The sequence below is a fragment of the Rhineura floridana genome, chromosome 3 (genome assembly GCF_030035675.1).
Source record: "Rhineura floridana isolate rRhiFlo1 chromosome 3, rRhiFlo1.hap2, whole genome shotgun sequence".
In the NCBI taxonomy this organism is placed as follows: Eukaryota; Metazoa; Chordata; class Lepidosauria; order Squamata; family Rhineuridae; genus Rhineura; species Rhineura floridana.
This window is the reverse complement of record NC_084482.1, coordinates 218,332,276-218,358,903: the sequence shown is the minus strand read 5'-3', so window position 1 is coordinate 218,358,903 and position 26,628 is coordinate 218,332,276. Positions and strand designations below refer to the sequence as shown.

Here is a 26,628-nt window from a genome sequence, read left to right as displayed (position 1 = left end):
CAATAGTGAAGCAAGGAAGCAAAGAGGCTGATTAATTTCCGAGGAGGAGGAGGAGGAAGGCTGAATCGTGGCGAGGACGCAAGACAAAGAAAGAGGTGCAGCAGTAGGGGTGGGGAGAGGGTCAGGAGTTTTCCTTTGGGGTGGGAAAAGGGGGAGATCCTTCCCCCACATCTCCCCCAGGGAATTCATGGGAGGGGGAGTCGCCGTGGGGGTGGGAAGAGACGCCCTGGTGCAAAGGAGACACCCGAGTGTCGGGGCTAAGAAAGCCGGCCTACCTCACTGGGCTGCTGTGTAGGACAAAAGGGAGCAGGAGCAGGTGTCCCCCTCCCCAAACGCCTTGGACAAGAAAGCAGACCAAAAAAAAAAGAGTAAGCAAGCGAATAAGTAAGCAATATTTTCCCCACGTACAAACGGGGGCTGTTTTATTGTTCATACTGTCCACAGTGTGTTTCTGTGAGCCCATTTCTGCACTGCTGTGGTTCCTGGGAGGAAACACGCTATTTGCAGAATCAGAGTTGGAAAGGCCGTGTAAGACCATCCAGGCAAACCCCCAGCTTAGTGCTTACCCTCTCCCGCAAATGCACTTTGCCTCTTCTTGGGATCTCCTCAAACCTCCCCCCATTGTAGATTTTCTCTCTCTCTCTCTCTCGGACAATCATCTCCTTGCCTTCCTGACCTTACAACATCGTTGCTGATGCTGAAGGTTGGGGAGGGGGAGATCAACCTACATTTCCCACTCTGGGGCCCTTGGTGGAAGGTCTGAATAAACATGTGTGGTCAGCAAATAACTTCATCTGAGTCGTCCAAACTGCAGCCCTGCAAGGTAGGCAAGAGCGGTGTCAGCCTCCTGCTTTGCACCCCAGCTGCTCACTTTAGAGAAGAGGCCAGTTTTATTTCATTATAAATTAATGATCAGGAAGTCATTTACTTGAGGAATTGGGAAGAGTGGCCAGGGATGATATTATTGAAAATTGGCTGTATTTTTGTGAGCTTCGTGGAAACATAGGAAGGTGCCTTATACTGACTTGGTCCTCCGAAGTCAGTATTGTGTACACTGACTGGCTGTGGCTGTTTTGGGTTTCAGGCAGCGAGCCTTTCCTAGCTCTGCCTGGAGATGGTGCTGAGAATTGAACCCAGGACTTTTTGCATGCAAGGCAGATGTCCTTCACCTAAATGGCCATGTTGAAAAGTTCTGGATTTGATCCTAAAGTTTTGCTCATTTGGGGAATGGCTCAAGGTAAACGCCCTTTCTGTTTTCGGCGTTCACAGCCCTCCATTTTCAAAACTGGCCGTGGGAACCCTTTCTGGCTCTGCGGGCCGGATCCTTACTGGACCCTCGCCTCAGGATCCAACTTTTGACAGGTGGGAGGAGTGTTTTGAATGCTGTGAATGATTGAAGCACACACTGTTGCCCCCCTTTCAAGCTGGACACAATGGTCTGTGTGGAAGAGGCTGTCTCTTGAGCAGAGGGCATTTTCTTCTTCCAGGGTCCGGTGACCTTTGAGGAGGAGGAGGCAGCAGCTGTGCATTTCACGGAGGAGGCGTGGGCTCCGCTGGATCCGGGCCAAAGCGCTCTGCACAGGGAAGCCATGGAGGAGAATTATGAGATTGGAGCCTCTTTCAGTAAGGAGACACATTTTCTTAACTGATAGATGTTGAAGGCCATTTGCGCCAATGATGCGTGGAGTGGAAAGTCTCACTAGGGATTCTGGGAGCTGTAGTCCAAACTGTACAGTGGGAAGAGCTGCTCCCTTGGAGTTTGGGAGAGCCCCCCCCTCTCTCCCCCCTTCCTTCTTTCATCCAGTGTTTGCCTTTGGGGCCTAGGAAGAGGCGGAGGTGGCAGCTTGCACCAGTCTGTGAGCAGGACTGGTACCTGCCTGGATCCTGCCCCCACGCATTGGAGTTGAAGTCCTTGCTAGTTCTCAAGATAGCCCTAGTGCAGTTTCTGCAAGAATGCCCATATTGTTGTGCGTTTCGGTTGAGGAAGATTCTCCGGAGAAGCTTTCCAAATAGATGCCACTGAAGAAGACTTGCTTCAAGTCGAAACACGTTTGGCAAATTATTTGAGATATGTTGTGCATTTTATCTTTGCATTTTATATTTCTGTATTAGCACACCTCTGCCTTTTATTGCTGTGTTGTCATTGGGAGTGTATGTACATCTTGTCTACAGAGCTATCAGTTCACATCACACTCTGTGTGGTAAATTGCATGTGCTTTAGAAATTGGACATTATTGTGTACTCAGCCATAGAACATATTTTCCATCGTTCATTTCTACATACATTTTTCAGAATGATACCATGACTTAGACCTTCAGTTTATGTGCTTTTGCCTATTTTGTCTAATTCAGCATTTGCATGGTTGGTACCATAGATGGATTATGGGGAGTAGGGGGTGGGGGGAGAAACACTATCTCTGACAAATTTCTCACTCCCCCACCCACCACCCCCATTGCTGGAGCCCTTTCGATATGCAAATTATAACTGAATCATAAACTGGAAGTTAAAATTAAACTGCAGTCCTAAACATGCTTGCGTCAAAGTTGGCTCCATCAAAATCAATAGGACATTTTTCAGAGCAAATGTATTCAGGAAGGGAACATTTATTTATATGCAACACACTATCATTTCCCTTTCAGAGATCCAAACCATATACTCTGGCCCTTTTCTGTCTCTTCCCGATGCCAGCATTGATATTTGCAAGTACATTCTCAAGCTACGACACTGAAAAGCTTATGGGAGCATTTCTGGCTACATGAATATCTTGCGGTGGCTTCACTCTTAATCTCCATGGAGAAAGGTTTCCTCCAGAATTGTAAATGTGAAGTGCAGCCCTGCTCCCTTTTGGAGGAGGAGGAGAAGGAGGGTGAAGCTCTCAGGGCTGGTTTTCACTCTCTTTGTGATGAGATGATGTTGTCCAAATGAAAACAGATGGGTTGGCTGAGTTCCACGGTGTCCTCCCCAACTGGCAGTTCAGGTTGGGCGTCATATCCAGTGAGCGCATGTTCCCAAGTGCCAGGCTGACCCTGCTGGGACCACATGGCTCTGTCTTCTTCAGCGGGTGCAGGAGTTAACATGTTCCAAACAATCCCTCCTCTTAGCTACAAATGGCTTGACTTGGAATGGCTGAATATCTTGTGGTCAAAAGTAACTAGTCCTGTATGTTTCCTTGGAAGAATCGGAGCTCAATTCCTGTTTGGAAGACGGAGAGGATGTTCTTATTCAGGTTCCCAAAGAGGAGGAAGAGGATGAGACCTCAGCAGGTTGGTGCTTAGCTGTGCTGTGGGGCCCCTTTTGGTCTGGGAACTGAAGCATTTTTCCATTCCTGAGTAATATCATCCAGGGGAGAGTCACCCATCAGGCTGTGAATTCTCCTGGTGGACATCTCGGATGGTGTTAAAAGGGGCTAAGAAAAATGGCTTCATGCCCCGTCTGTGTCTGTTGGAATTACTTTTTAAGATGGTTTTGTTTTAATATATTTTAAAGCCTGTTTTTAATGATGTGTTTGAGAGTGTTTTTAGTATTTTTGTTTGCCACCCTGGGCTGCTACTGGGAGAAAGGGTGGGGTATAAATCTAAATGAATAAATAAATGCATGGAAGAGAAGGCTCTCAAGGGCCACCAGTCCTGATGTTTATGGGCCACCTCTGGAATTGGGAACAGCAGCAGGAGATGTGCTCTTCCCTTTCTCTCTGGCTTGTGGGCCTCCCATGTGTGTCTAGTTGGTGCCTGTGGGCCAGGCTGGCTCCAGGCTTTTTTTTGGGGTGGTGGTCTTGGGGACAGGGTATCAATGAGGCCCTTATTTCCTCCCTTTCCTCCTCAGACAGAACCCCTCCTTCCCCTTGGCCCCAGCCCTTTAATATAAAATAATATGGTGACCTGCTAAAAAGAGGGGAACCTTTGGCCCTCCAGATGTTGGTGAACTGCAAATTCCATCAGCTCCTGCAAGGATGGCCAATCAGCAACATCTGGAGGGCCACAGGATCCCCACACCTGGTATTGTTTGATCTGCAAACCTAAACGCACTTATCTGGGAGGATGTCCCATTAGACTCGGTGGGGCTTACTTCTGATTGGGTGCGACATTTATTGGGGTAATTTACATCCACAGTGGCAAGGGATCTGATCCTTTTACCCCAATTCTAAACGGGGTTCTTCCTGTCCCGCTCCCAGAATTAAAATATGATGTGGTTGCCTGATTGAAAATGTTCCATTCCCATGCATTTTAATTCACTCGCGCCAAGTATTGTAATGTTGACACGCTCCATTTCTTGCTTGACAAGTTCTAACTTTCCCTGGTTCATGCTTCTCAGATTCCATGTTCCTATTGTGTGTGTCGTACAACTCTGGACTTTCCTTTTGCATCTTTGCACATCAGCCTCTGGGCTTCCTTTTGGCTTTGACCCAGCTGCGTCATTAGTCACAGCGCTACTCGTACTTGTCCTTTGTTCTTCCCCAGTAGCTCGGTGAGTGCCTTCTGACCTGGGGGTCTCATCTTCCAGCACTATCTCATGTTGCATTTTGGATATTCTGTTCATAGATTTTTCATGATAAGAGGTATTCAGAGGTGGTTTACCATTGCCTTCCTCTGAGTCTGGATGCATCTTAGTCTGGTGTCTCAGCTTTGACCATTCCACCATGGGTGCCCCTGCGAGGAGTCTAGCCTCTTGGTCTAGACTCCTGTGGCATTGCTATGTTTCTTCAACGCTCTCAAACCCCCTCACCACATTAAGGTGTGCATCCTAAAGGGGGAAGACACATTCTACATCATATTTATTGGTTTATTAAAAAAATTATACCTCACTTTTCGAGGAAGGCAATGGTGAACCACCTCTGAATGCCGCTTAACGTGAAAACTCTATTCATAGGGTCACCATAAGCCAGGATCGACTTGAAGGCAGTCCATTTCCATTTTCTTTTTGATGAACTTCTTCCACACAGCAGCTTACCATTTCCAATAAAATCCAAACTTCACCAGAAAAATAATATATATATAAAACAGAATATAAGACCTAATAAGGATCATAAAAACAGTAATTAAGAATTCTTTGGGGGGGACAAAAAGCTTTCAACAAACTTGGAAAGTGTAACAATGTCTGGGCTTGTTTCACTTCAAATGGAAGAGAACTCCACAGAACTGGCTCCACAGTGCTCAAAGCACGTGGCCCGAGTTGCGTGCTGTTGGCAGGACTTCACCCCTTTGCTCTTGTTCAAAATGTTTTGAGCGTTCAGATTTGATTTGGAATGCCCGAATACTTTGTGGTCAAAAATAACTAATCTTGCCTGATTTCCTTTTTTTTTTTTAAAGAACCAGACCTCATTTCGTGTTGGGAAGAAGAAGATCCGGTGATGCAGGAACCCAAAGAAGAGGAGGAGACCTCAGCAGGTAGATTTATTTATTTATTATTTAATTTATATCCTGCCCTTCCTCCCAGCAGGAGCCCACATGCTTAGCTGTGTTGTGGGGCTGTTTGAGGAGCTGAAGATTCTCCCCCCTTGCCCGCCCCGTTCCTGTGTAATATCATCTGGAACAGACTGACCCATCAGGGTACCATTTCTCCTGGCCGCTTTCCCTCCCTTCTCCTCTTCATCCAACATTTGCCTTCAGTTCCCAGCTCACCAAGTCTGCCCAGAAGGATGCCATCGTCAATGGTATCAAAAACCGCTAACTGGTAAAGGAAACAGAGTTTAGGCTACCCTAAGCTGTTCCTTCAAAGCCTTTTTTAAAAATGTGCATGGCATTTTTATTTTTAATATGGAGAAGGGTCACAGGCCAGAAAGGGGCTTCCCGCCTCCCCTCGCTCTCCCTGTGAAGCAGCCAAGGAGCTTCAGCCACTTTGCTCTTTAAGGGTTAACAAACAGAGCCGAAGGAAAGTGCGCAAAAGAAGGACTTCCCTTTCCTGCGCCGCCTCTCTGCAAGAAATACAGGATGGAAGCACGGAGCCCCTCTTCATGCGCAGCGATGTTAGAGAGCAGGGTTGCACAGGGGGAGCCTCAAAACAAAGGTATGCAATTGGGGGGAGGTGAGGTTGGAGAGAGCGAGGACCCCCCTTAAGCACCCCCTCCCCGCAGACCCTCCAGATCAGAGGATGCAGCTCTGCCCCATCCCATCTGCCTGTACCCTGAGCTGGACTGGCTGTGTTGGGGCTGGATCGAAGCATCCCTCGGGCACATCACATCGCTGGATTTGATTCCCAGTGTCTTATTTGCTTGAAAGTTCAAAACACTAAAAAAGAAGAAAATTGACAGCTACAGCAACTTCAAGCCAAAGTTAACATGTCTCTGAACCCCAAAATATATGTTGGGGTACCCTGTCTGATATATCACTGTGATCGGGGGACTCCCCCGTCAGGAATAACAATACGTTTATGCAATCAAAATCATCAGGCTTCTGATATTATCATAAATGCATAATGATGCCATAAAATCATAAAAAATAAATAACTGGGGGTGCCCTCCCCAAAATCTGCTCTGGGCCAGGACAAATCATACACCCCAGGAAAGGGGAGGGTGTCCTCTACAAGATGCCAGTGTGTCCCACCTGGCCCAGAGCTTCTGCTGGGCGCAGGGCATGAATAATGACATCTATGCAAAACCAAAATGGACAGAAAGAGGCAGAGAGAAATAAGTAGCTGGTGGTGCCCACTCGAAAATCTGCTCTGGGCCAGGATGAATCATATACCACAGGAAAGGGGAGAGTGTCCTCTAGGAGATACCAATGCATCCCAACTGCCCCAGAGGCTCTGCCGGCTGCGGAGCACGGATGAGTGCATCTACGCAAAACCAAGATAGACAAAAACATGAAGGAAAACAATAAGTAAGTGGGAGTGCCCACCCAAAATCTCCTCTGGGCCAGCACAAATCATACCTCCCAGGAAAGGGGAGGGTGTCTTCTCTAACATACCAGTGTGTATAAAAAATAAGTAACTGGGGGTCCACAAGAAAAACCATTTGAGGCAGGATGCAGTGGCATCTCCCAGAGGACAATATCCACTTCGCTGAAGTGAATGACTTTTCATAGCCCACAGCAGATTTTGGGTGTTCACCGCAAATTACATATTTCCCCTTATTTACTCTTCATAATTTTAGCTGGGAAAGACTGGCATCTCATAGAATACATCCTCCCTTTTCCTGGGGTGTATGATTTGTCCTGGCCCAGAGCAGAGTTTGGGGTGGGTACCGCAGTTACTAATTTTTTTCTGCCTCTTTTTGTTGATTTTTTTTTTTTTTTGCATGGATGCCCTGATCCGTATTCTGTGCCTAGCAGACACTTTCGGCCAGGTAGCATGCACTAGTATCTCATAGAGGACACCCAGTTACTAATTTTTTATGATTTTATGACATCATCATGCATTTATGATAACCAGCTTCAGCATTGTGGGAAAATCTGTTTTTGATGATGATGATAGTTTCGTCGTGAGGGTATTCTTTCAATGCCATTCTGCCAGCCCTCCCAATTTCCTGTTCTGTTAGAATTAAGGTCACTGTTTAATTCAGGAAAGCAGAAACATGGCCCTGCCCTCCTTTTGTTAGGGAATCTTGGCAGACAAACTGTTTAGCAAGTGATGTTTCTCCTGAAATTGGTTCAAATTGGTGGGAGCTACTTCCTCTTCCTACACGCCTGGTGTAAGTTCCCTACTAAATCAGAGGGGATTATCCAGTTTTTCCACACCATGCACCTTTATGGCACATCCACTTACTCACTCTGAGGGTAGAGTTCCTCGCCTCCATAGCAGTCTTGATGCCCCATCCACATCTACTGTAGTCCCCAATGAGGTGTCCAGTGCAATGTCTGTTGCAACTTCTTGGGAACGGTTTCAGTTGATGCGGCCTGATGACTTAGACAAGGTGCTTGTGATGATGCGGCCAGCAATGTGTCCTCTCGACCCTTGACCTCCTTGGCTTATTAAAGCTTGCCAAGGGGGTCTGACCAAGTGGATCCAGGGTGTTGTCAATGCATCATTGTGGGAGGGAGTGGTCCCAGCCACCTTGAAAGAAGCGGTGATCTGACCACTCCTGAGAAAGCCCACCCTGTACCCACTGGTTTGTGGCAGCTACCGACTGGTTGCAAATACCCCCGTTTTAGGGTAGGTGGTTGAGAGGGTTGTGGTGCAGCAATTGCAAGTACTCTTGGATGAAACGGATTATCCTGACACATCCCAGTCTGGGTTCAGGCTTGGTTATGGGACTGAATCGCCCTTAGTCGTCCCGATGGATGGCCTTTATCAGGAGAAGGACAGGGGGAGTGTGACCCTGTTACTCTTACTTGATCTCTCAACGGTTTTTGATACCATTGACCATGATATCCTTCTGGGCCAACTTGATGAGATGGGTATTGGAGGCACTAATCCTATCTCCAGGTTCACTTTCAGAACAGCATTGGGTGATTGTCTTTTGGCCCCTTGGCAGTTGTGCTGTGGGGTGCCGCAGGGTACCATCTTGTCCCCCATGCTGTTTAACATCTGTATGAAGCCCTTGGGAGTGGTCATCAGGAGCTTTGGGGCAACGTGTCAGCAGTATGCTGATGATACCCAGCTCTATTTCTCTGTAACATCTGAATCAGGAGAGACTGTGCAAGCCCTGGACCACTGCCTGGACTTCGGGGTGGGCTGGATGAGGGCCAAAAAACTGTCTGAATCCTAGCAAGATGGAGGCACTGTGGTTGGTGGTTCCAGAGTTTGGATAATTGATCAGTTGCCTGGTTTGGATGGGATTGTACTCCCTATGAAAGAGTGGGTCCATAGTCTGGGGATGCTCCTGGATCCATCTTTGTCGCTAGCAGCCCAGGTGACCTCAGTGACTAGGAGTGCCTTTTACCAGCTTCGGCTGGTAAGACAGCTGCGGCCGTTTCTGGACCGGGATAGCCTGACCACTGTTGTCCTAGAACTGTTAACTTCCAGGCTGGATTACTGTAACGTGCTCTATGTGGGGCTGCCCTTGAGGTTGGTCCGGAAGCTGCAGCTGGTGCAAAATGCGGCAGTGAGACTGCTCACTGGAGCAGGGTATTGCCAACTTGTCACTCTGCTACTGAAAGAATTGCACTGGCTGCCCATTTGCTGCCGGGCCAAGTTCAAAGTTCTAGTTTTGGTGTACAAAGCCCTACACAGCTCAGGACCAGGATACCTGAAAGACCGTCTTATCCCTTAGATACCCAGCCGATCACTGCGCTCTGCAGGTGAGGGCCTCCTGCGGATACCATCTTATCAGGAGGTTCGTTCTGTACAATATAGGAAATGGACCTTTAGTATGGCAGCACCTACCCTGTGGAATTCCCTCCCCTTACATATTAGGCAGGTGCCATTTCTGTTATCTTTTCAGAGCCTTTTCAAGACTTTCCTCTTTCAACAAGCCTTTTATGTTGAGACCTATCCCAGCCTGTGTCTGTGTTAGAAATGTTTTTTAATATATTTTTAACAATCTTTTTAACCCTTTCTAAGAGATGTTTTAAAGCTTTTTAAAAAAATGTTTTTAACTTTGTTTCGTTTTAATGTATTTTAAGGTCTGTTTTTATGATGTATTAAAGTGTTTTTAGCATTTTTCCTTGCAGCCATGGCTCCTGGTGGGAGGAAGGGCGGGATATAGATCCAATATTAAGTAGATAGACAGACAGATAGACAGACAGATAGACAGACAGATAGACAGACAGATAGACAGACAGATAGATAGAGCTATAAAATACACCCCTGTCTCACACCCTTTCCGATTGCGAACCATTAAGTTTTTCCATATTCTATCCTTACAACAGTCTCGTGTGCAGAGTATAGTTTGTGCATCAGGACAATCAGATGCTGCGGCACCCCCATTTCTTTTAAAGCATTCCATAGTTTTTCATAATCTACACAGTCAAAGGCTTTGCTATAATCTATAAAACACAGGGTGATTTCCTTCTGAAATTCCTTGCTCCATTCCATTATCCAACTTATGTTTCCGATATGATCTGTGGTACCTCTTGCCTTTCTAAAACCAGCTTGGACATCTGGTACTTCTGGCTCCATATATAGTAAGAGCCTTTACTTTACTTGCATGACATATTAAGGCAATAGTTTGAAAATTAGTGCATTCACTGGGATCCACTTTCTTTGGAATTGGGATGTATATTGAACGCTTCCAGTCTGTGGGCCATTGTTTAGTTTCCCATATTTCTTGACAGATTTTTGTCAAAATTTTGACAGATTCAGTCTCAGTACCTTGTAGCAACTGTATTGGTATGTCATCTATTTCTGGTGATTTCTTTCTGCCAAGTATTTTAAGAGCAGCTTTCACCTCACATTCTAAAATGCCTGGTTCTTCATCAAATGGTCCCTACATGAATGATTCTGTCATCCTGGCATCTGTTATATAGAGTTCTTCAGTGTATTGCTTCCATATTCCTTTTATTTCATCTCGGTCAGTCAGTATGTTCCCCTGTTGATTATTCAACATCCCTACTCTTGGTTTAAATTTCCCTTTCATTTCCCTAATCTTTTGGAATAGGGCTCTTGTCACAGCGAGCGACTGAGGGCTCATAGTCTAATGTATAGCCAGAGCCCAACAGACCCTGGACCACCCAGAAAAGCATCGCCGGACGACACTGAGCAGACGCAATGGTGGCAGAGAAGTGCCCTTTCTTCGCTGCCATCACCGCCACATGATAGGCTCAAAAATGAGCTCTAGTCTGTGTTCGATCGGAAGCGGACTGAATTCTTCTCCGTCATTGCTGTAGCCGTCGTCCCTGCCATTTCATCAGGCCCAAGGTTTGAGTAAACCAAGGTGTATTATGGGCCTTCCCTGGTGGGAGAGGGCACTTTGGACCAATAGTGCCCGGTCACCTCCATATTCCAGAGATTGACCAGGGCTTCAGCAGTATCACCAGCCATGCTGGGAATATCCCCCAGAGCATTCAAGAAACCATCTAGATCCCTGAGCCTCCGGGGGGGGGGCATCTTAATCGGCCCTTCACCCCTGCCAAGGTTACCGGGGGACAAATTCTAAACCTTGTCAGGTGGTGATCTCTCCATGACAATGGAGTCACTAAGAACCCCTCCACCCTCGGATCACCTTCTTCCTGTCCTGAACAAGACCAAGTGTGTGTCCTGCCGTATGCGTTGGTCCAGATGATATTAGAGACAGCCCCATGCTTGTCATGGCAGCCATGAAGTCCTGAGCTGGACCTGTGAGTCAAACCTTGGCATGTATGTTGAATCACCCAGGACCATCAACCTGGGGAACTGCAACACCAATGCCGAGACCAGCTCCACCAGCTCAGGAAGGGAGACTGTTGGGTAATGGGGTGGATGGTACTCCAACTCTGTCTCCCTGACCCAATACCAGGCACACACACACTCACAGCTGGAGGTGTTAGGGACAGGGTACCTGACAGGGGAGATAGATTTCCTGCAGACATTTGCGATGCCACCTCCTCGTTCCCTGGATTTAGGCTGCTGGAGTGCCACAAAACCTGGTGGACAGAGCTGGAAGAGACCTATTCCGCCTTGGTCATTTAGCCAGGTTTGGGTAATACAAGCAAGGTCAGTGCATTCATCCAGGATTAAGTCCTGAATTAAAGTGGTTTATTTATTTATTTATTTATTATTTAATTTGTATCCCACCCCTCCTCCAAGCAGGAGCCCTGGTCAGCAAACAAAGTGCCAAAAACTCTTTAAAACATCATAAAAACAATATTAAAATATATTAAAATAAAACAGTGTTAAAAACATTTTTAAAAAAACACATTAAAAATGGGTTATTATTAAAAAACATATTAAGCAATTCTAACACAGACGCAGACTGGGATAAGTCTCAACCTAAAAGGCTGACCATGCATTCATCAGCAGGATAGTAAGATCCAGGGAGTTCCCAGCATAGCTACCAGTGTCTCAGGGGTTGGAAGGGGGACCGGAAGGGATGCAAGCACAAAGGTGTCTTATATCCCTTCCCCTGGAACGTCCAGTCTACCTCCCACCACTATTACGTCCCCTGCCCAATAATGACAGGCCCCTGACTACTCCCATTCACCCTGTATTTGTGCTTCTTCAAAGTCCACAGCACCTTTGATACCCTGCCCAATATTACCTCAATGGCAGGCCTCCGACTACTCCTACCCCAGCACAGGTTAAAAGAAGCCTGACTAGAGGTGGCTCTTACGAAGGGGAGCTCTCTTCCCCACCCCCAAGCAGTTGTCTTCTCCCTTGTGAGCCCCAACGGGCTTCAGCTGGCACCCAGGCCTTGCAGGGAATAGCAACTGACACCCGAGGAAGCCTGCAGGTGGGGTTGTGCAGGAGGCCACAGCAGCAAGGTGTAGGTTCTGCTGGGTTCTCTCACCTTCTCTCAATTTATGGCGACCCCATGAATCAGCGACCTCCAAGAGCATCTGTCATGAACCACCCTGTTCAGCTCTTGTAACTTCAGGTCTGTGGCTTCCTTTATGGCATCAATCCATCTCTTGTTTGGCCTTCCTCTTGTCTTTCAGAGTGAGTCATGTCTTCCCATTATGTGTCCAAAGTGTCATGAAAACCTGAATTCAAGATGGCTGTGCAGCAAAAAATTGTGGGTTTCATTTGTTAATGTGGGATCTTAACAGGTTTACATTTAATTTCTGTATTAGAGCTGTGAGTTGGCAGTTTTATTTCCCAGCTGTGGGTAATCAGAGGCCCACCCTAACACCACCTTGTCAGTAGAAGCCGGGCAAGGTCATAAAGTCTGGGAAGCTTTATGGAAGATGTTCCATTTGGCCGGTGATTGATGGACCCTTAATCCATGAATTAATTTTCTGATTGGTTAATTGGATCCGACCTGTTGCTGGGGAGTCTGCCCTAAGTATGGGGCTCAAACCTTAGCTTTCGTTTCTCTCCTGGGTCGCATCATGCCTACTTGATGTTGCCTGCTGAGGTTCCATGTTGCATCAACTCTCCTGACTGTTCCTCTCTCTGAAGAGAGGGGAGCTGTGCAACTGTCTACCAGTGTGTAAGTATAGGCTAGGCTAGATAGCATCCTTGTTTTTCTGTTGTGACTGAACTCATAGAATCATAGAATAGTAGAGTTGGAAGGGGCGAAAGGCCATCAAGTCCAACCCCCTGTGCAACGCATGAATCCAAATCCAAGCATTTCCGACATATGGCTGTCCAGCTGCCTCTTGAATGCCTCCAGTGTTGGAGAGGCTACTACCTCTCTAGGTAATTGATTCCATTGTCATCTGGCTCTAAGAGTTAGGAAATTTTTCCTGATGTCCAGTCGAAATCTGGCGTCCTGAAACTTGAGCCTATTATTCCGTATCCTGCACTCTGGGACGATTGAGAAGAGATCCTGGCCCTCCTCTATGTGACAACCTTTCATGTACTTGAAGAGTGCTATCATATCTCCCCTCAGTCTTCTCTTCTCAAGGCTAAACATGCCTAGTTCTTTCAGTGTCTCCTCATAGGACTTTGTTTCCAGTCCCCTGATCATCCTTTTTGCCCCCCTCTAACCTGTTCCAGTTTGTCTGCATCCTTCTTGAAGTGTGGAGACCAGAACTGGATGCAATACTCAAGATGAGGCCTAACCATTGCTGAATAGAGGGGAACTAATACTTCATGCGATTTGGAAACTATACTTCTGTTAATGCAGCCTAATACAGCATTTGGCTTTTTTACAGCCACATCACACTGTTGGCTCATATTCAGCTTGTGATCAATGATAATTCCAAGATCATGCTCACACATCGTATTGCTGAGCCAAGTATCCCCCATCTTAGAACTGTGCATTTGGTTTCTTTTTCCTAAGTGTAGAACATTGCATTTATCCCTGTTGAATTTCATTCTGTTGTTTTCAGCCCAATGCTCCAGCCTATCAAGGTCCCTTGGAATTTTGTTTCTGTCTTCCACAGTGTTAGCTATACCCCCCAAGTTTGTATCATCTGCAAATTTGATAAGCATGTTCTGTACCTCCTCATGCAAGTGAAAAATGTTCATCATCATCATCATTTATTCGACCATGATGTCAGGATAAAACATAATAAAACAAATCATTTAATACATTGTAGATTAATAAAAAATAATATTTTTAACGTGGTTACTAAGTTAAACTTTAAAATAGATATAAAAATTCAAAGTTAAAATTTTTGAACGGATCATTGCAACTTGGGCACATATTTTAGTACATAGTACCATTCATTTCGTAGACTAAGATGGCATCAATTATACAATTTTAATTTTTAAGTTACATTTCAGATAAGATAACTTTTTAAAATGTTACTCCTTATATGTTGAGCAGCCACACTGAATTTTGCTACTTGTGTGATTGTTTTCGCAGATGTATCACCTAGAAGATATTCCATCCAAAAATGTTCGGGTTTATGCGGAAAGGGAGTCAATAGAGGAATAATTAGTTGTTGCCTTGGCAACTTGTAGAGAGGACAATACAGCAGTACATGTGCATTATTCTTGATTTCCTCTCCACCACATAGACACACACAATCTTTATAGGGTGTTTTTGTAAATTTGCCTTCCATAACAGCAGAAGGAAGAACGTCCAATCAAATTTGTGCAAAGGCTTTATGCTGTTTCGGAATTCCTAAATTCAATAGATATATCATCGGAATAAAGGATTTAGAGTTGTGCCTTTGATTTTTGATTGTCGATAGCTGCTGTTGGTGGTCTATGTCTTTCAGGCGTTGGCGTATGTTCGCTAAAGCTGCTTCAGGTCCTATTGTAGTGATAAATTGAGGAGAAAGGCCTATCTCAGAGTTTATCTGTCACTAATTCAGCCCAATCTGAATGAAAATTGTTGTTTAAGATGTCCGGGGCCAGGCCAATAGGATTGTAAGTAAGTTTTAGCCAGGTATTGATTCTTAAGAGCCAAATCTTAGTTTCAATTGATTGGACTCCCGCTTCCAATCTAAGAATATTATTTGATATGGATGTTGGAATTGCCATAATGGCTCTTAGAAAAATGGTTTGAACTGCTTCAAACTCGGCAAATTTTAAATTCTTATTTGCTTGAGAGCCAAAAGTTAGCTGCGGGATTATTTTGGCATTAAAGATTTTAATAACTGGAAGAAAAGCTTGCCCTCCTTTGGAATGATAGAATGATAATAGCATTTTCGTTGTTCTCCGTGCGTTGAGAATCATCAATTTATTGTGTAGGTAGTGACTACCTGAGGCTTGAAATACATATCCCAGATATTTTAGTGACTTAACTTGCTCAATTTTATGTCCATGTAATTGCCAATGATGTTTGGTTTTATTACGGGAGAAAACTATTACTTTGTTTTTCTGATCGTTTATTGTCAGTAATTCCATGGAACAAAAAGTTGCAAGTTTAGCTAAAAGGCGTTTCAAGTCAATAGGAGTTCTAGATAACAAGGCTATATCATCAGCATATAGTAAAATATTTCTCGGTTTCTTATCTAAAATAGGAGGGTGAGCGGAAACTGGAGCTAAATTTTGCACTAAGTCGTTGATATAAATGTTGAATAGTATAGGGGCGAGTATGCATCCTTGTTTGACTCCTCTTGTTGTTAAGACTGGGTTGGACAAATGGCCTTTTGTGTTGCATCTTATTTGTAACGAGGCGTTATTGTATAGACCTTGTATTAAGGCTATAAGACGCCTATCCATACCTAGGTTATTAAGCTTCGACCAGAGACAGGGGCGAGATATAGAATCAAACGCAGCTTTTAAATCTATAAAAGCCGTGTAAAAAGTTCCTCCTTTTCTGCCCGCATATTTGTCAATTAGATGGTGAAGGACTAATATATGATCGAATATCAATCTATTTGGTCGGAAGCCTGCTTGCTCGATCGCTAGTATGTTATTTTGATCAAGCCAATCAGTTAATTTTATATGAAGATGGGCTGCGTAAAGTTTATTGATTATATTTATTAGGCTGATTGGTCTATAATTCATAGGATCGTTAGCGGGACCTTTTTTATAAATAGGGACAATTGTAGCCATTCCCCAATTTTTTGGAATTTCTAGAGATGAGTCAATGTATGTGAAGAGTGAGGCAAGAACAGGAGCCCACCAGTTGGCATTGGCTTTAAAGACTTCTGGGGGGATATTATCCGGTCCCGGAGCTTTGTTGGGTTTCAATTTGGAAATTAAATATATAATTTCCTGTTTATTAACTGGAGGCCAGTCTTGGAAACTCTCTTTTAAAGGATATAGATCTACAGTTAGGTCATTTTGATCAAAAAAAAGATTCGCAAAATATTTTTCCCATACATGGGCTGGGACGTTTGCAGCATTTTGAAATTGTGTTTTTGGCCAGTGGTATGTTACCAAGCGCCAAAAGGTATTTGAGTTTTTTAATTTTGCAGCATTGAGTAGTTTTTGCCAGGTGAGATTCCTTTCATGCTGTTTTTTGTTTTTTATTAGCAACTTATATTTTTTCTTTGCTTCACAGTATTTTTGTAGATCATCTGATGAACCCATGGTAATGGCTCTATGATAAGTATCCTTCATATGTCTTTTGGTCTCAACACATTCATTATCAAACCATGTCTTAGATTTAATGCGATGAGGAATGGTGCCTGAGTGTGTGTTTTTTGCAATGATCACTTGTAAGCCTAACATAAGTTGTTGAAATGTAGAAATCAAATCAGTGTCAGAGGAAGGTTCTAATAGATAGTAAGTGGCAGGTGGTCACTTTCTGGCCGATTTTTAATATAAAATTTATTTGTTAAAAAAAAGAGTTCACTTGGAATAAAAACTAAATCAATGAGAGATGACCCGTTGGTTGAGTGGTATGTAAGCTCACCATTGTTATCACCTGGAGTTCTACCATTTAATAAAATGAGGTTCGCCTTAGAGCACATCTTCATTAGCAATAGACCCGTGTAATTTATGCCGCTATCTTTAGAATATCGAGGAGGTATGTTTGCAATCTCCACTGGTAGAAGAGGTAGTTGATGATATTTTTGATATAGTGCTGTATCTGATACACCGATCCTAGCATTGAAATCGCCAAGTAAAATCAATTTTTTATCAGGGTTTTCATACATCAGCTTTGTAATAAAAGCCTCAAGTAAGGAGATATTTTTGATGGTTATTTTGTTGCTTCGCGCCAGGGGTAGGTATACGTTGACAATTATTATTGTAAATTGGGTGAAGTTCAGAGTAAGGGCAATAGCCAAGTCTTGTGATTTCTCAAAGGATGTGATTTTGGCCTTTAGTGAGGTTGAGATGAATGTGCAAACTCCACCTTTTGGGCGACCTCTCCTTACACTAGGTGTTGCTTGAAGGTGAAAAGCTAAGTAGCCATCAAGAGTTGGTTCATTTAAGGACCAAGTTTCTTGAAGGGATATTACGTCATAGGCATTCAAGAATTGTTTTGTCTCCTGACTGTTAGATTTAGTGTTCCATCCGGCAATGTTCCATGATAATATATTTAGACTGTCCCTATTTGAGTTTGTTTGCAGTCAATGTGCTGGGTAGAACATATTTGTGCAGCATTGATAAGGCGCTTCTCTGCTTTCACTTTCCCTAGATATATGGCGTTTGAGATTCACATTGTCATCTGCGAGAGCAATAGGAGAAGTAGAAGCAATGCTTGTTAAAAGTGTATTTAAAGGCCTGGTGGAGAGCGACTGAATTGTAGAGGACTCATGTGGGAGTTCTATGTTGTCCCAAGAATTAGGCATATTTGATGTTTTGTGCAAATCCGGTAAATTGGGTGTTTTCCTTGCACTTTCCAAGGTCTGAAGTAGATTTTTTAATCTGCCAATATTCTCCAATTGTTGTTCTGAATTAAAGTTAGGGTATAGGTCGAGGAGCATTATTGTGGATATTTGTCAATTCTTCATTGGTACTTTTTGTCTTTAGTTGTTGCTCATTTGGGACTATAGCAGAGTTGTTGTTTTCCTTCAATCGACTTTTGGTCGCCTTTATTGGTTTTTGATGTATGTGTTGCTTTCGGTGTAATGGATGATAATTCAAGAGGCTTTGTGGCGGGGCACAGTTTTCAAAGAATCTTGTTACCCCTAGTTGCTGAGCTGCCAGTTTAGCTTTATTTTTAATATATCAAATTCGTGGTTCTACTATCCTGGAATGTAACCATTGCTCTAGCCATGATGTAATCATAAAAGATATATTGCACCTCTATTATTGGAACTTTTGCTAATAAGTCCAGGGACTATTCTCTCCAGTATTTCCCATAAATGATGTCTTCGATCCTTTTGAGTAAGCCAGCCCCTAGGTTTGGGAAAGTTTAGAAATACCAGTTTTCTTTGATTCAAAGTCAGTTCCCAGTGGTGTCTTTTTGAATGCGAAACTCTTGCCTCATTGTCACTTCTGTCTTTCGGTTGGGGCTGGTTAGTCACAATATACGTTGGCTTTTCTGTCCTTTGAGGTGTTGACGTCTCTTGGGATATATGTTGCACTGATATGATAGTGTCATCCTTCTGTGGGGGCTCAAATGGTTGTAAGTTCTTATGCTCCTTTTTTTTTTTGGCTCTCCTTTTCTTTTTCTTTGTTTTTGTTTTTGTGACACAGCACGGGGGATCTAGGATCTTATATAAATTCCCAAAGTTCATATATGACTTCCTGGTAAATTTAGGATTCTTTATATTTTTGGTTTTTTTGCGTTGTTGCGATATTTGTGCTTTCATGTTTGTCTTGTTTTTTGTGACGAAATCTGGGCAGTTTCCTGTAGTTTGAGATGCTTGTGTTTTTTGTGTTAAGTTTCCTTTATTCAATTTAGTTTGTGAGTCTATTTTTGCAGTGAGCTCAATTAATGTTGTTATTAAGGAGTTAGATTCAGCAACATATGAGGCTATTTGAGCAAAATACTGTATTACTGTTGAAATCCATTCTGCGTTTACTCCATTGTCACCCGGTTTGCCATGAATCACCTGGGTAGTATTACTTTCACGTAAATTATATGAGTCATTTTCATCTACTTTTCCCTCCTCTAAATGGATAGCATCCTTAACATCCATAAACTCTTCAATGTCATAGGAACTAGGATCGTCATAGTCCAAATAGTTCCTTCTTAATGGGGAAGGCATTGATGATGTTATAATTTCAATGCTTCTGGGAGATATCGGCTCCGGTGTTATGCTTCCATGAGAAGATTCTAAGGAGGGCATGGAGCTAGGGATAGATAGCTCAGCTGCAAATTCTTTTGTGTGGGTAATTCGGAAACATGGGACTCAGAATGCTGCTCTGCTAGCTTTATTTCCTCAGCTAGATTTAGACAGGGTGATTCCTCCCATTTTTGAGTCAGCACTTCTGTGTTACTTAAAGAGACATCAAGGGAGTTTCTGTCTGGCCCCAACCAGGGAGTGGAGTTTTTAACCCCTGTTAATGTTTCTTCACTTCTCCCCCTCTCTTTCCCCCCTTTTCCCCCCTTTCCTCCGTAATATTGGGTAATCTCTGTTTGTTTATGTTTGGAGTGAGGATTCCCCACGGAGAACGATGCCAGTTTGGGAACTTGGGAAAACCCTAGTTTGTTATATGCGTTTCTGGTAAGAACCATTCCTCTTCCTAATTAACTTGAGATTCTTCTGGGGGAGGATATTATTTTTCTTAGAGTTCTTTTAGGCAGTCTGATAAGATTCTAATATACTAACACTGCCTTCCCGTCCTTGAAGTTACTTACAGTTACAGATGATTTCTCAGCAATGGCTCGGCGTCTCCAGCCGTACTCAGGGTTTTTTAGGTTTGGAGTTGTATCATAAGAAACTGATAAATAAAGGAGCCATTCTTTAAGTCTTTGAGTTCGGCATTCGCCTTGGTCGAGATATGTTTGTTATAAAGTTCTTGGTAGTTATGATAGCAAGGTTTCAACTTAAAAATTAAGGTTTCTTGTTAAGTTGTCCACAGAGCTCTAGGCTTAGCGTCCTCCCTCTTCCACAGCCTCCAGCCTTTTCCAAGTGAAAAATGTTGAAGAGCACTGGGCCCAGGACCGAGCCCTGTGGTATCCCACTTGTTACTTCTACCCAGTTTGAGAAGGAACCGTTGATAAGCACTCTTTGAGTACGATTCTGGAGACAACTGTGGATCCATATGATTCTGGAGACAACTTTGTTTTACCTTGCCCCTTTTGAGTGTTGATATTAAGCAACTATTTTGCTGCTGTAACTGTGTACCTCTTTTATTCTTTAAGAAAGTTATTTCTATTTACCTGTGTGCATTCATTCAGGAGAGGGTTGGCTCTGAACCAGTACTTTGGCTACTGACCACAACTACTGTGTGAATTGGGTATCTTGTTTAAAGTCTTCAGAGCAAGGAGTTCCTGTTTGTCTCTTGCTGTCTGTAATCCTTGGCAGGTTTTCTGGGCTCAGACTTTCCCCTTGGCTCAGGGTGGTTAACCAGTATAAAGGCTGGTGGCAGTTTACTACCCTGCAGGATTGTTGTCAGCGGGCACAGCCTTGGAAGAGAAGGATATTTTGCCAGAGTCAGTTTGCTTGAGTGGGGAATTGGCTTCTGGGGTGGTGGAGGGTGTCCTGGGAGAACTTCCCTCCCTCACACAAAAAGTGTGATAACCTCAGTTTCAGCATTTTAGCTTCCAGTGATAATTCTGGTTTAATTTGTTCTAACACCCAATTATTTATCTTTTTCGCAGTCCATGGTACCCGCAAAGCTCTCCTCCAGCACTACATTTCAAATGAGTTGATTTTTCTTTTCACTGTCCAACTTTCACATCCATACATAGCGATCAGGAATACCATGGTCTGAAAGGTCTTGACTTTGGTGTTCAGTGATGCATCTTTGCATTTGGAATCTATTCTCATAGCTACCCTCCCCAGTCCAAGGCTTCTTCTGATTATTTGACTTGTCTCCAGTTTGGTTAATGAGTGTACAAAGGTATTGATAATAATTGACAAGTTCAATGTCGTCATTGTCAACTTTAAAGTTACATAAATCTTCTGTTGTCATTACTTTAGTCTTCTTAACATTCAGGTGTAGTCCTACTTGCTAAGCTAAGATCCTATTACTTACAGTAGAATACCCTGGTTCCCAAATGGCTTTTCTTTTCTGTAAAGCTTCAGGAACATAGGGAACAAAGACTGAATGAGCATCCTTCATTTTTATGGAGTTTATCAGTCCACGGGGGGGGGGGGAGGCAAATAGCCATATTCTGCCCCTGCTGTGATCTACTCCTTTGAAGCCTTTGATGATAAGGGGGCTAGACAGCATCACCCCGGGGTCCTGATCTACAACACCCCCTCTTCCTGACTTTTGATCTCAGGAAGCCGAAAAGGGATAACAGCTAAGGTTCAGTTGCCTCTTCTTGCAAGGTTGCAAATTGTCTGTCTGACTCTGAGCCGTAGATCTCTCCCAATAGGGTGTCCTAGGGAACCAAAGGCTCCCAGAATTCCCTCTGGTTAACCCATTTCAGCTTGACCAAAGGTTCGTATTCTTGACATTCCTGGTCTTTGTTTCTTCCAAGTATTTTAAGAGCAGCTTTCACCTCACATTCTGAAATTGCTGGTTCTTCATTATACGGATCCTCTGTGAATAAATCTGCTATCCTGGCATCTCTTTTATAGAGTTTTTCAGTGTATTGCTTCCATCTTTCTTTTATCTTATCTTGGTCAGTCAGTGTGTTCCCCTGTTGATTATTCAACATCCCTACTCTTGATCTAAATTTCCCATAAATTTCTTTATGTACTTCTGCATAAAATCTCTCAGTTTCCTTTTCTTCTGTGTTTGCCGTTGGAGCATAGACTTAGATGATGGTTATGCTGATAGGTTTCCCATTAAATCTCATTGATATCACTCACTCAGACTTGGCATTATAGCTCCTAATTGCTTTTGCTACATCACTTCTCACTATTAGAGCAACCCTGTTTCTTCTTAATTTCTCATTTCCTGCATAAAATATTTTGTAGTTGCCTGAAAATGGCCCATTCCCATCCATTTTAATTCACTCACGCCAACTATTGTAATATTGATGCATTCTATTTCTTGCTTAACGATTTCTAAGTTTCCCTGGATCATGCTTCTCACATTCTATGTTCCTATTGTGTGTGTCGCACAACTCCAGACTCTCCTTTCGCATCTGTGCGCATCAGCCTCTGGGCTTCCTTTCGGTTTTGACCCAGCTGCATCATTAGTCACAGCGCTACTCGTACTTGTCCTTTGTTTTTCCCCAGTAGCTCGGTGAGTGCCTTCTGACCTGGGGGGTCTCATCTTCCAGCACTATCTCATGTTGCAGGTAATAGGGGGCTAACATTTTGGGAGGGAGGGAGGGGATGCAAGCTGCACACTGGGCAGTGGAAAGGGCCACTTTCATGTCAGACAGGATCCATCCTAGGTTTGTAAATTCCAGCTGTGCATAAATACTGGGCTGTCCACCTTAAATGGAGGAACAAGAGAGCAGATTTTTGTTACAATTATCTCTCTCTGCATTTCTTTTCACAACCTCTTACCAAGCACCTACTGCTAAACTAAGTAAAGGCCTCGAGCTTTGACAGTTAAACTCTGATACCAACAGAACTCACAGAAATATGTTTTCAAAGTACAAATCATAATATATTCAGAGGATTTCTCCACAGCATTTTATCAGCTTTCCTTTTCATTCCATCAGGAAACATCTCAGGGGTCAAGGCTGAGGGAGAACCATCTGAAGTATCACTGGAAAAAGCTGAGGAGCAGGTGCAGGAGCAGAAACTGAGGAGTCAAGATGGAGCAAAGAGACAAGAGGAGAGAGAAACTCACACAGGAGACAAACCTTATGAATGCTTCAAATGTGGAAAGAGCTTCAGGTGGCATAGCACCCTTACGGTGCATCAAAGAACTCACATAGGGGACAAACCTTATCAATGCTTGGAGTGTGGAAAGAGCTTCTGTCAGAGTGGCCAGCTTACTTCACATCAAAGAACTCACACAGGAGACAAACCTTATAAATGTTCTGTGTGTGGAAAAAGCTTCAGATGGAATAGCGCCCTTACGATGCATCAAAGAACTCACACAGGAGACAAACCTTATAAATGCTTCGAGTGTGGAAAGAGCTTCATTAACAGTAGCACCCTTACTTTGCATCAAAGAATTCACACAGGGGACAAACCTTATAAATGTTTCGAGTGTGGAAAGAGCTTTAGTCAGAGTAGCCACCTTACTTCGCATCAAAGAACTCACACAGGGGACAAACCTTATCAATGCTTGGAGTGTGGAAAGAGCTTCAGCTTGAGCAGCACCCTTACTTCACATCAGAGAAGTCACACAGGGGACAAACCTTATCAGTGCTTGAAGTGTGGAAAGAGCTTCAGCTTTAGTAGCACCCTTACTTCGCATCAAAGAACTCACACAGGGGACAAACCTTATACATGCTTGGAGTGTGGGAAAAGCTTCAGTCAGAGTAGCCACCTTACTTCGCATCAAAGAACTCACACAGGAGACAAACCTTATCAATGCTTGGAATGTGGAAAGAGCTTCAGTGACAGTAGCACCCTTACTTCACATCAAAGAACTCACACAGGAGACAAACCTTATAAATGTTTGGAGTGTGGAAAGAGCTTCAGTCGCAGTAGCACCCTTACTTCACATCAAAGAACTCACACAGGAGACAAACCTTATAAATGCTTTGAGTGTGGAAATAGCTTCAGTGAAAGTAGCACCCTTACTTCGCATCACAAAACTCACACAGGGGAGAAACCTTATAAATGCTTGGTGTGTGGAAAAAACTTCAGACGGAATAGCGCCCTTATGGTGCATGAAAGCAGTCACACAGGGGACAAACCTTATCAATGCTTGGAGTGTGGAAAGAGATTCAGTCAGAGTAGCAACCTTTCTTCGCATCAAAGAACTCACACAGGGGACAAACCTTATCAATGTTTGGAGTGTGGAAAGAGCTTCAGTCAGAGTAGCCACCTTACTTCACATCAGAGAACTCACAGAGGGGAGAAACCTTATCAATGTTTGGAGTGTGGAAAGAGCTTCAGTCACGGTAGCACCCTTACTTTGCATCAAAGAACTCACACAGGGGACAAACCTTATCAATGCTTGGAGTGTGGAAAGAGCTTCAGTCAGAGTGGCCACCTTACTTCACATCAAAAAACTCATACAGGGGACAAAGCTTTTAAATGCTTCACCTGTGGAAAAAGTTTCAGGTGGAATAGCGCCTTTAGACGACATCAAGGAACTCACACAGGGGACAAACCTTATAAATGCTTCGAGTGTGGAAAGAGCTTCAGTCAGAGTGGCCACTTTTCTTTGCATCAAAGAACTCACACCGGGGACAAACATTATCAATGCTTGGAGTGTGGAAAGAGCTTCTTTCAGAGTGTCCAGCTTACTTCGCATCACAAAACTCACACAGGAGACAAACCTTATAAATATTTCGAGTGTGGAAAGAGCTTCAGTCAGAGTGGCCACCTTACTTCACATCAAAGAACTCACACAGGGGACAAATCTTAGGAGTTGCACTCTTGGCTCAGGAGAGAGAGAACAGAGACAAAGATGTCTCCTGTGATGTTCCTATATTAATGTATATATGGTGTGTTGTTGTTTTAGAAGATACATGGTAAGTGGAGTGAAAGAGGAGGGGGAGTGAATGGGCAGTAGAATGCGAGATGATTGGCTGAGTGTTTAAAATGGCTGAATGTATAAAAGGAAGAGTGAGAGTGGAATCGGGGGGGAGAAGAGAACTGAGTGGATTGCTTGGTGGGGTTTGAGAGAGTTGTTTGCCAGGAGAGAGTGGAGAAGGAGGGAGGTGGAGTTCGGATTAGTATTGAGTAAAACCATATGCTTATGTGCCTTAAGAAGAAATCTTGTTAATCTTGTTAGCTTTGTTATCTGTAATAAATACTTAATTTGGTTTACCAAAGGCCTGATCCTTGGCTGGGGTTTCACAGACCAGAAGGGAGGGTAAGGTAATGACCAGGGCTGAAGGGGAACTGTAACAAATGGTGGCAGCGGTAAAGAGAATAACAATACCAGTATTCAGAGTCTCTGGGAATACTAATATTGGGACGTTACTGGTGGTTGCCTAGCAGGGGGATCTGTTGAGATCTGTGCTAGAGCGGATAGGTAAACCATAAGAGAGTGCGGTCTGGACTGGTGGAGTCCCTGGTGGTGCCTAGAGACAGGCAGTAACCACGAGCAGGTAGGAACCTGACAGGGAGAGCCAGGGAAGGACGCCTCACATCTCTCTCTCATACAGTGGAGAAGGGAAGGGAGGAAAGGGCTGAAGCAGGAGGAGCAGATCAGCTTCCCTGAGCATATTAGTTTACAAGGAAGGAAGTCAGTCAGAGTATCCCAGATAAAGATCACTCTATCTCCCTTCTGGAAAATAAAAGAACAAAACAGGAGTTGCGGGGGCGTGACTTGTGGAGCTGTGCAATGGCTGCCTAATCTCCCTGCTCTGCTTCCCCCTGGATTAAAACAACCCCAAAATAGCACTAAAGACTCACTGAAAACTCTGAAACCCCTCTGGGAATGATTCCGACCCCTCCTAGAAATAAAGAAGGAGATTTAACGGGCTATTTTAAGCCACTAGACACAGACGGCCCAAGTGCAGCTAAGAAGCCTGCGTTAGACAATATGGCTCCAGGCCAATCAAGGACAGCTAAGATGACACCTCAAGAGATAGGAGCTAATGCCCCACTATCAAGAGAAGACTTGATGGCTCAATTAAAATTCTTTAAAACAGATATGGAAGATAGCTGGAATGTTGCCCTGAAGCCTTTACAAGATAAAATTGAGGCATTTGGTGAGCGACTTGATAACATAGCAGCCTCAGCATCGGAGGCTTTAGGTTTGGGCCTAACAAATGCAGAGGACTTTTCAATTCTAAAGCGGGAAAATCAAATTATCAAAAATAAGCTTGAGGAATTACAAAACCTCGCATGTCGCTCAAATGTTCGTTTTAGAGGAATTAAAGAAGGAGCGGAGGAACATTCTCCCTCAATGGCATCATTTATTACCGCATGGTTGACTACCATTATCCTAAAATTCGAACTAGAAATATCTGTGGGCTATAGGTACATTCTTAAATCGCAACAGCTAATTATTCCCTTACTGGCCCCTCTCTCACATGAACATGAATATTTCTGGCTGGAATACCTCCTAGGTGATACATCTCCAAAAATCACTTCACAAGTAGCAAAGTTTACCGTGGCTGCTCAAAATTTAAGGTGCAATACTCTAAAAAGTCTTTTTAATTTAAATAGTGCAATACAATAAATCTTAAATTGGATAAACTGATGTCATCCTAATTTTTTGAGATGAATATCACTATACAGCTGAAACTCATGCTCGAGCTATAGGAAAGTCAATTAGAAATGCATAGTTTTGAGATCTCTCTATTTATCTTAAACTTATTTTTATTTAATTGTCTTAAAGTGTTATATAATATTTATTTGCCATGTATCATACGGTTTGATTTTATTATGTTTCTATGGTGACCATTTGGTCGAATAAACTGTGATTGATTGACTATTAGTGAATTTTCCTGCTTTTTAATCCAGGAGGTAAGAAATGGAATCCTGTGCAAGCTTGCTGAGAATGGATTGATCATTTGCATGCTTATTGAGTTCAGTGGGATTTACTCCCCTGCAATCATGCTTAGGATAGGTGAAACTGACCACAGGAGATGGAGAGGGGAGGAGAAGGAACAGGAGGAGAGAGGGGAAAAAAGCAGAGGGGAGGACTGGGATGGGAGCAGGCAGGAGGGGGAGGGGAGGAGGACAGGTTTGAATCATTTGCATGTTTATTGAGTTCAGTGCGATT

General features: G+C 43.6%; 1 protein-coding gene across 2 annotated transcripts; it reads left to right on the top strand.

The window, feature by feature from the left end:
• On the top strand, positions 1 to 26,259 carry LOC133381654 (zinc finger protein 883-like). Of its 2 annotated transcripts, none has more exons than XM_061621000.1 (5): positions 1 to 95; positions 1,488 to 1,623; positions 3,177 to 3,263; positions 5,307 to 5,384; positions 22,487 to 26,259. In XM_061621000.1, exons 2-5 carry the CDS (start codon positions 1,590 to 1,592, stop codon positions 24,313 to 24,315), a joined length of 2,028 nt encoding a protein of 675 aa, XP_061476984.1. In that variant the 5' UTR covers positions 1 to 95; positions 1,488 to 1,589; the 3' UTR covers positions 24,316 to 26,259. The 2 variants fall into 2 exon arrangements, with proteins under 2 accessions (XP_061476984.1, XP_061476985.1); XM_061621001.1 differs by having other exon boundaries at positions 2,640 to 3,263.
• The last annotated feature ends 369 nt before the right edge of the window (positions 26,260 to 26,628 follow it).

Coding starts and splice junctions, on each gene's coding strand:
- LOC133381654 (XM_061621000.1), top strand. CDS start 1,590: ATGGAGGAGAATTATGAGATTGGAGCCTCTTTCA. Junction 1,624..3,176: donor TGAGATTGGAGCCTCTTTCA/GTAAGGAGACAC, acceptor TTTCCTTGGAAG/AATCGGAGCTCAATTCCTGT. Junction 5,385..22,486: donor AGAGGAGGAGACCTCAGCAG/GTAGATTTATTT, acceptor TCATTCCATCAG/GAAACATCTCAGGGGTCAAG.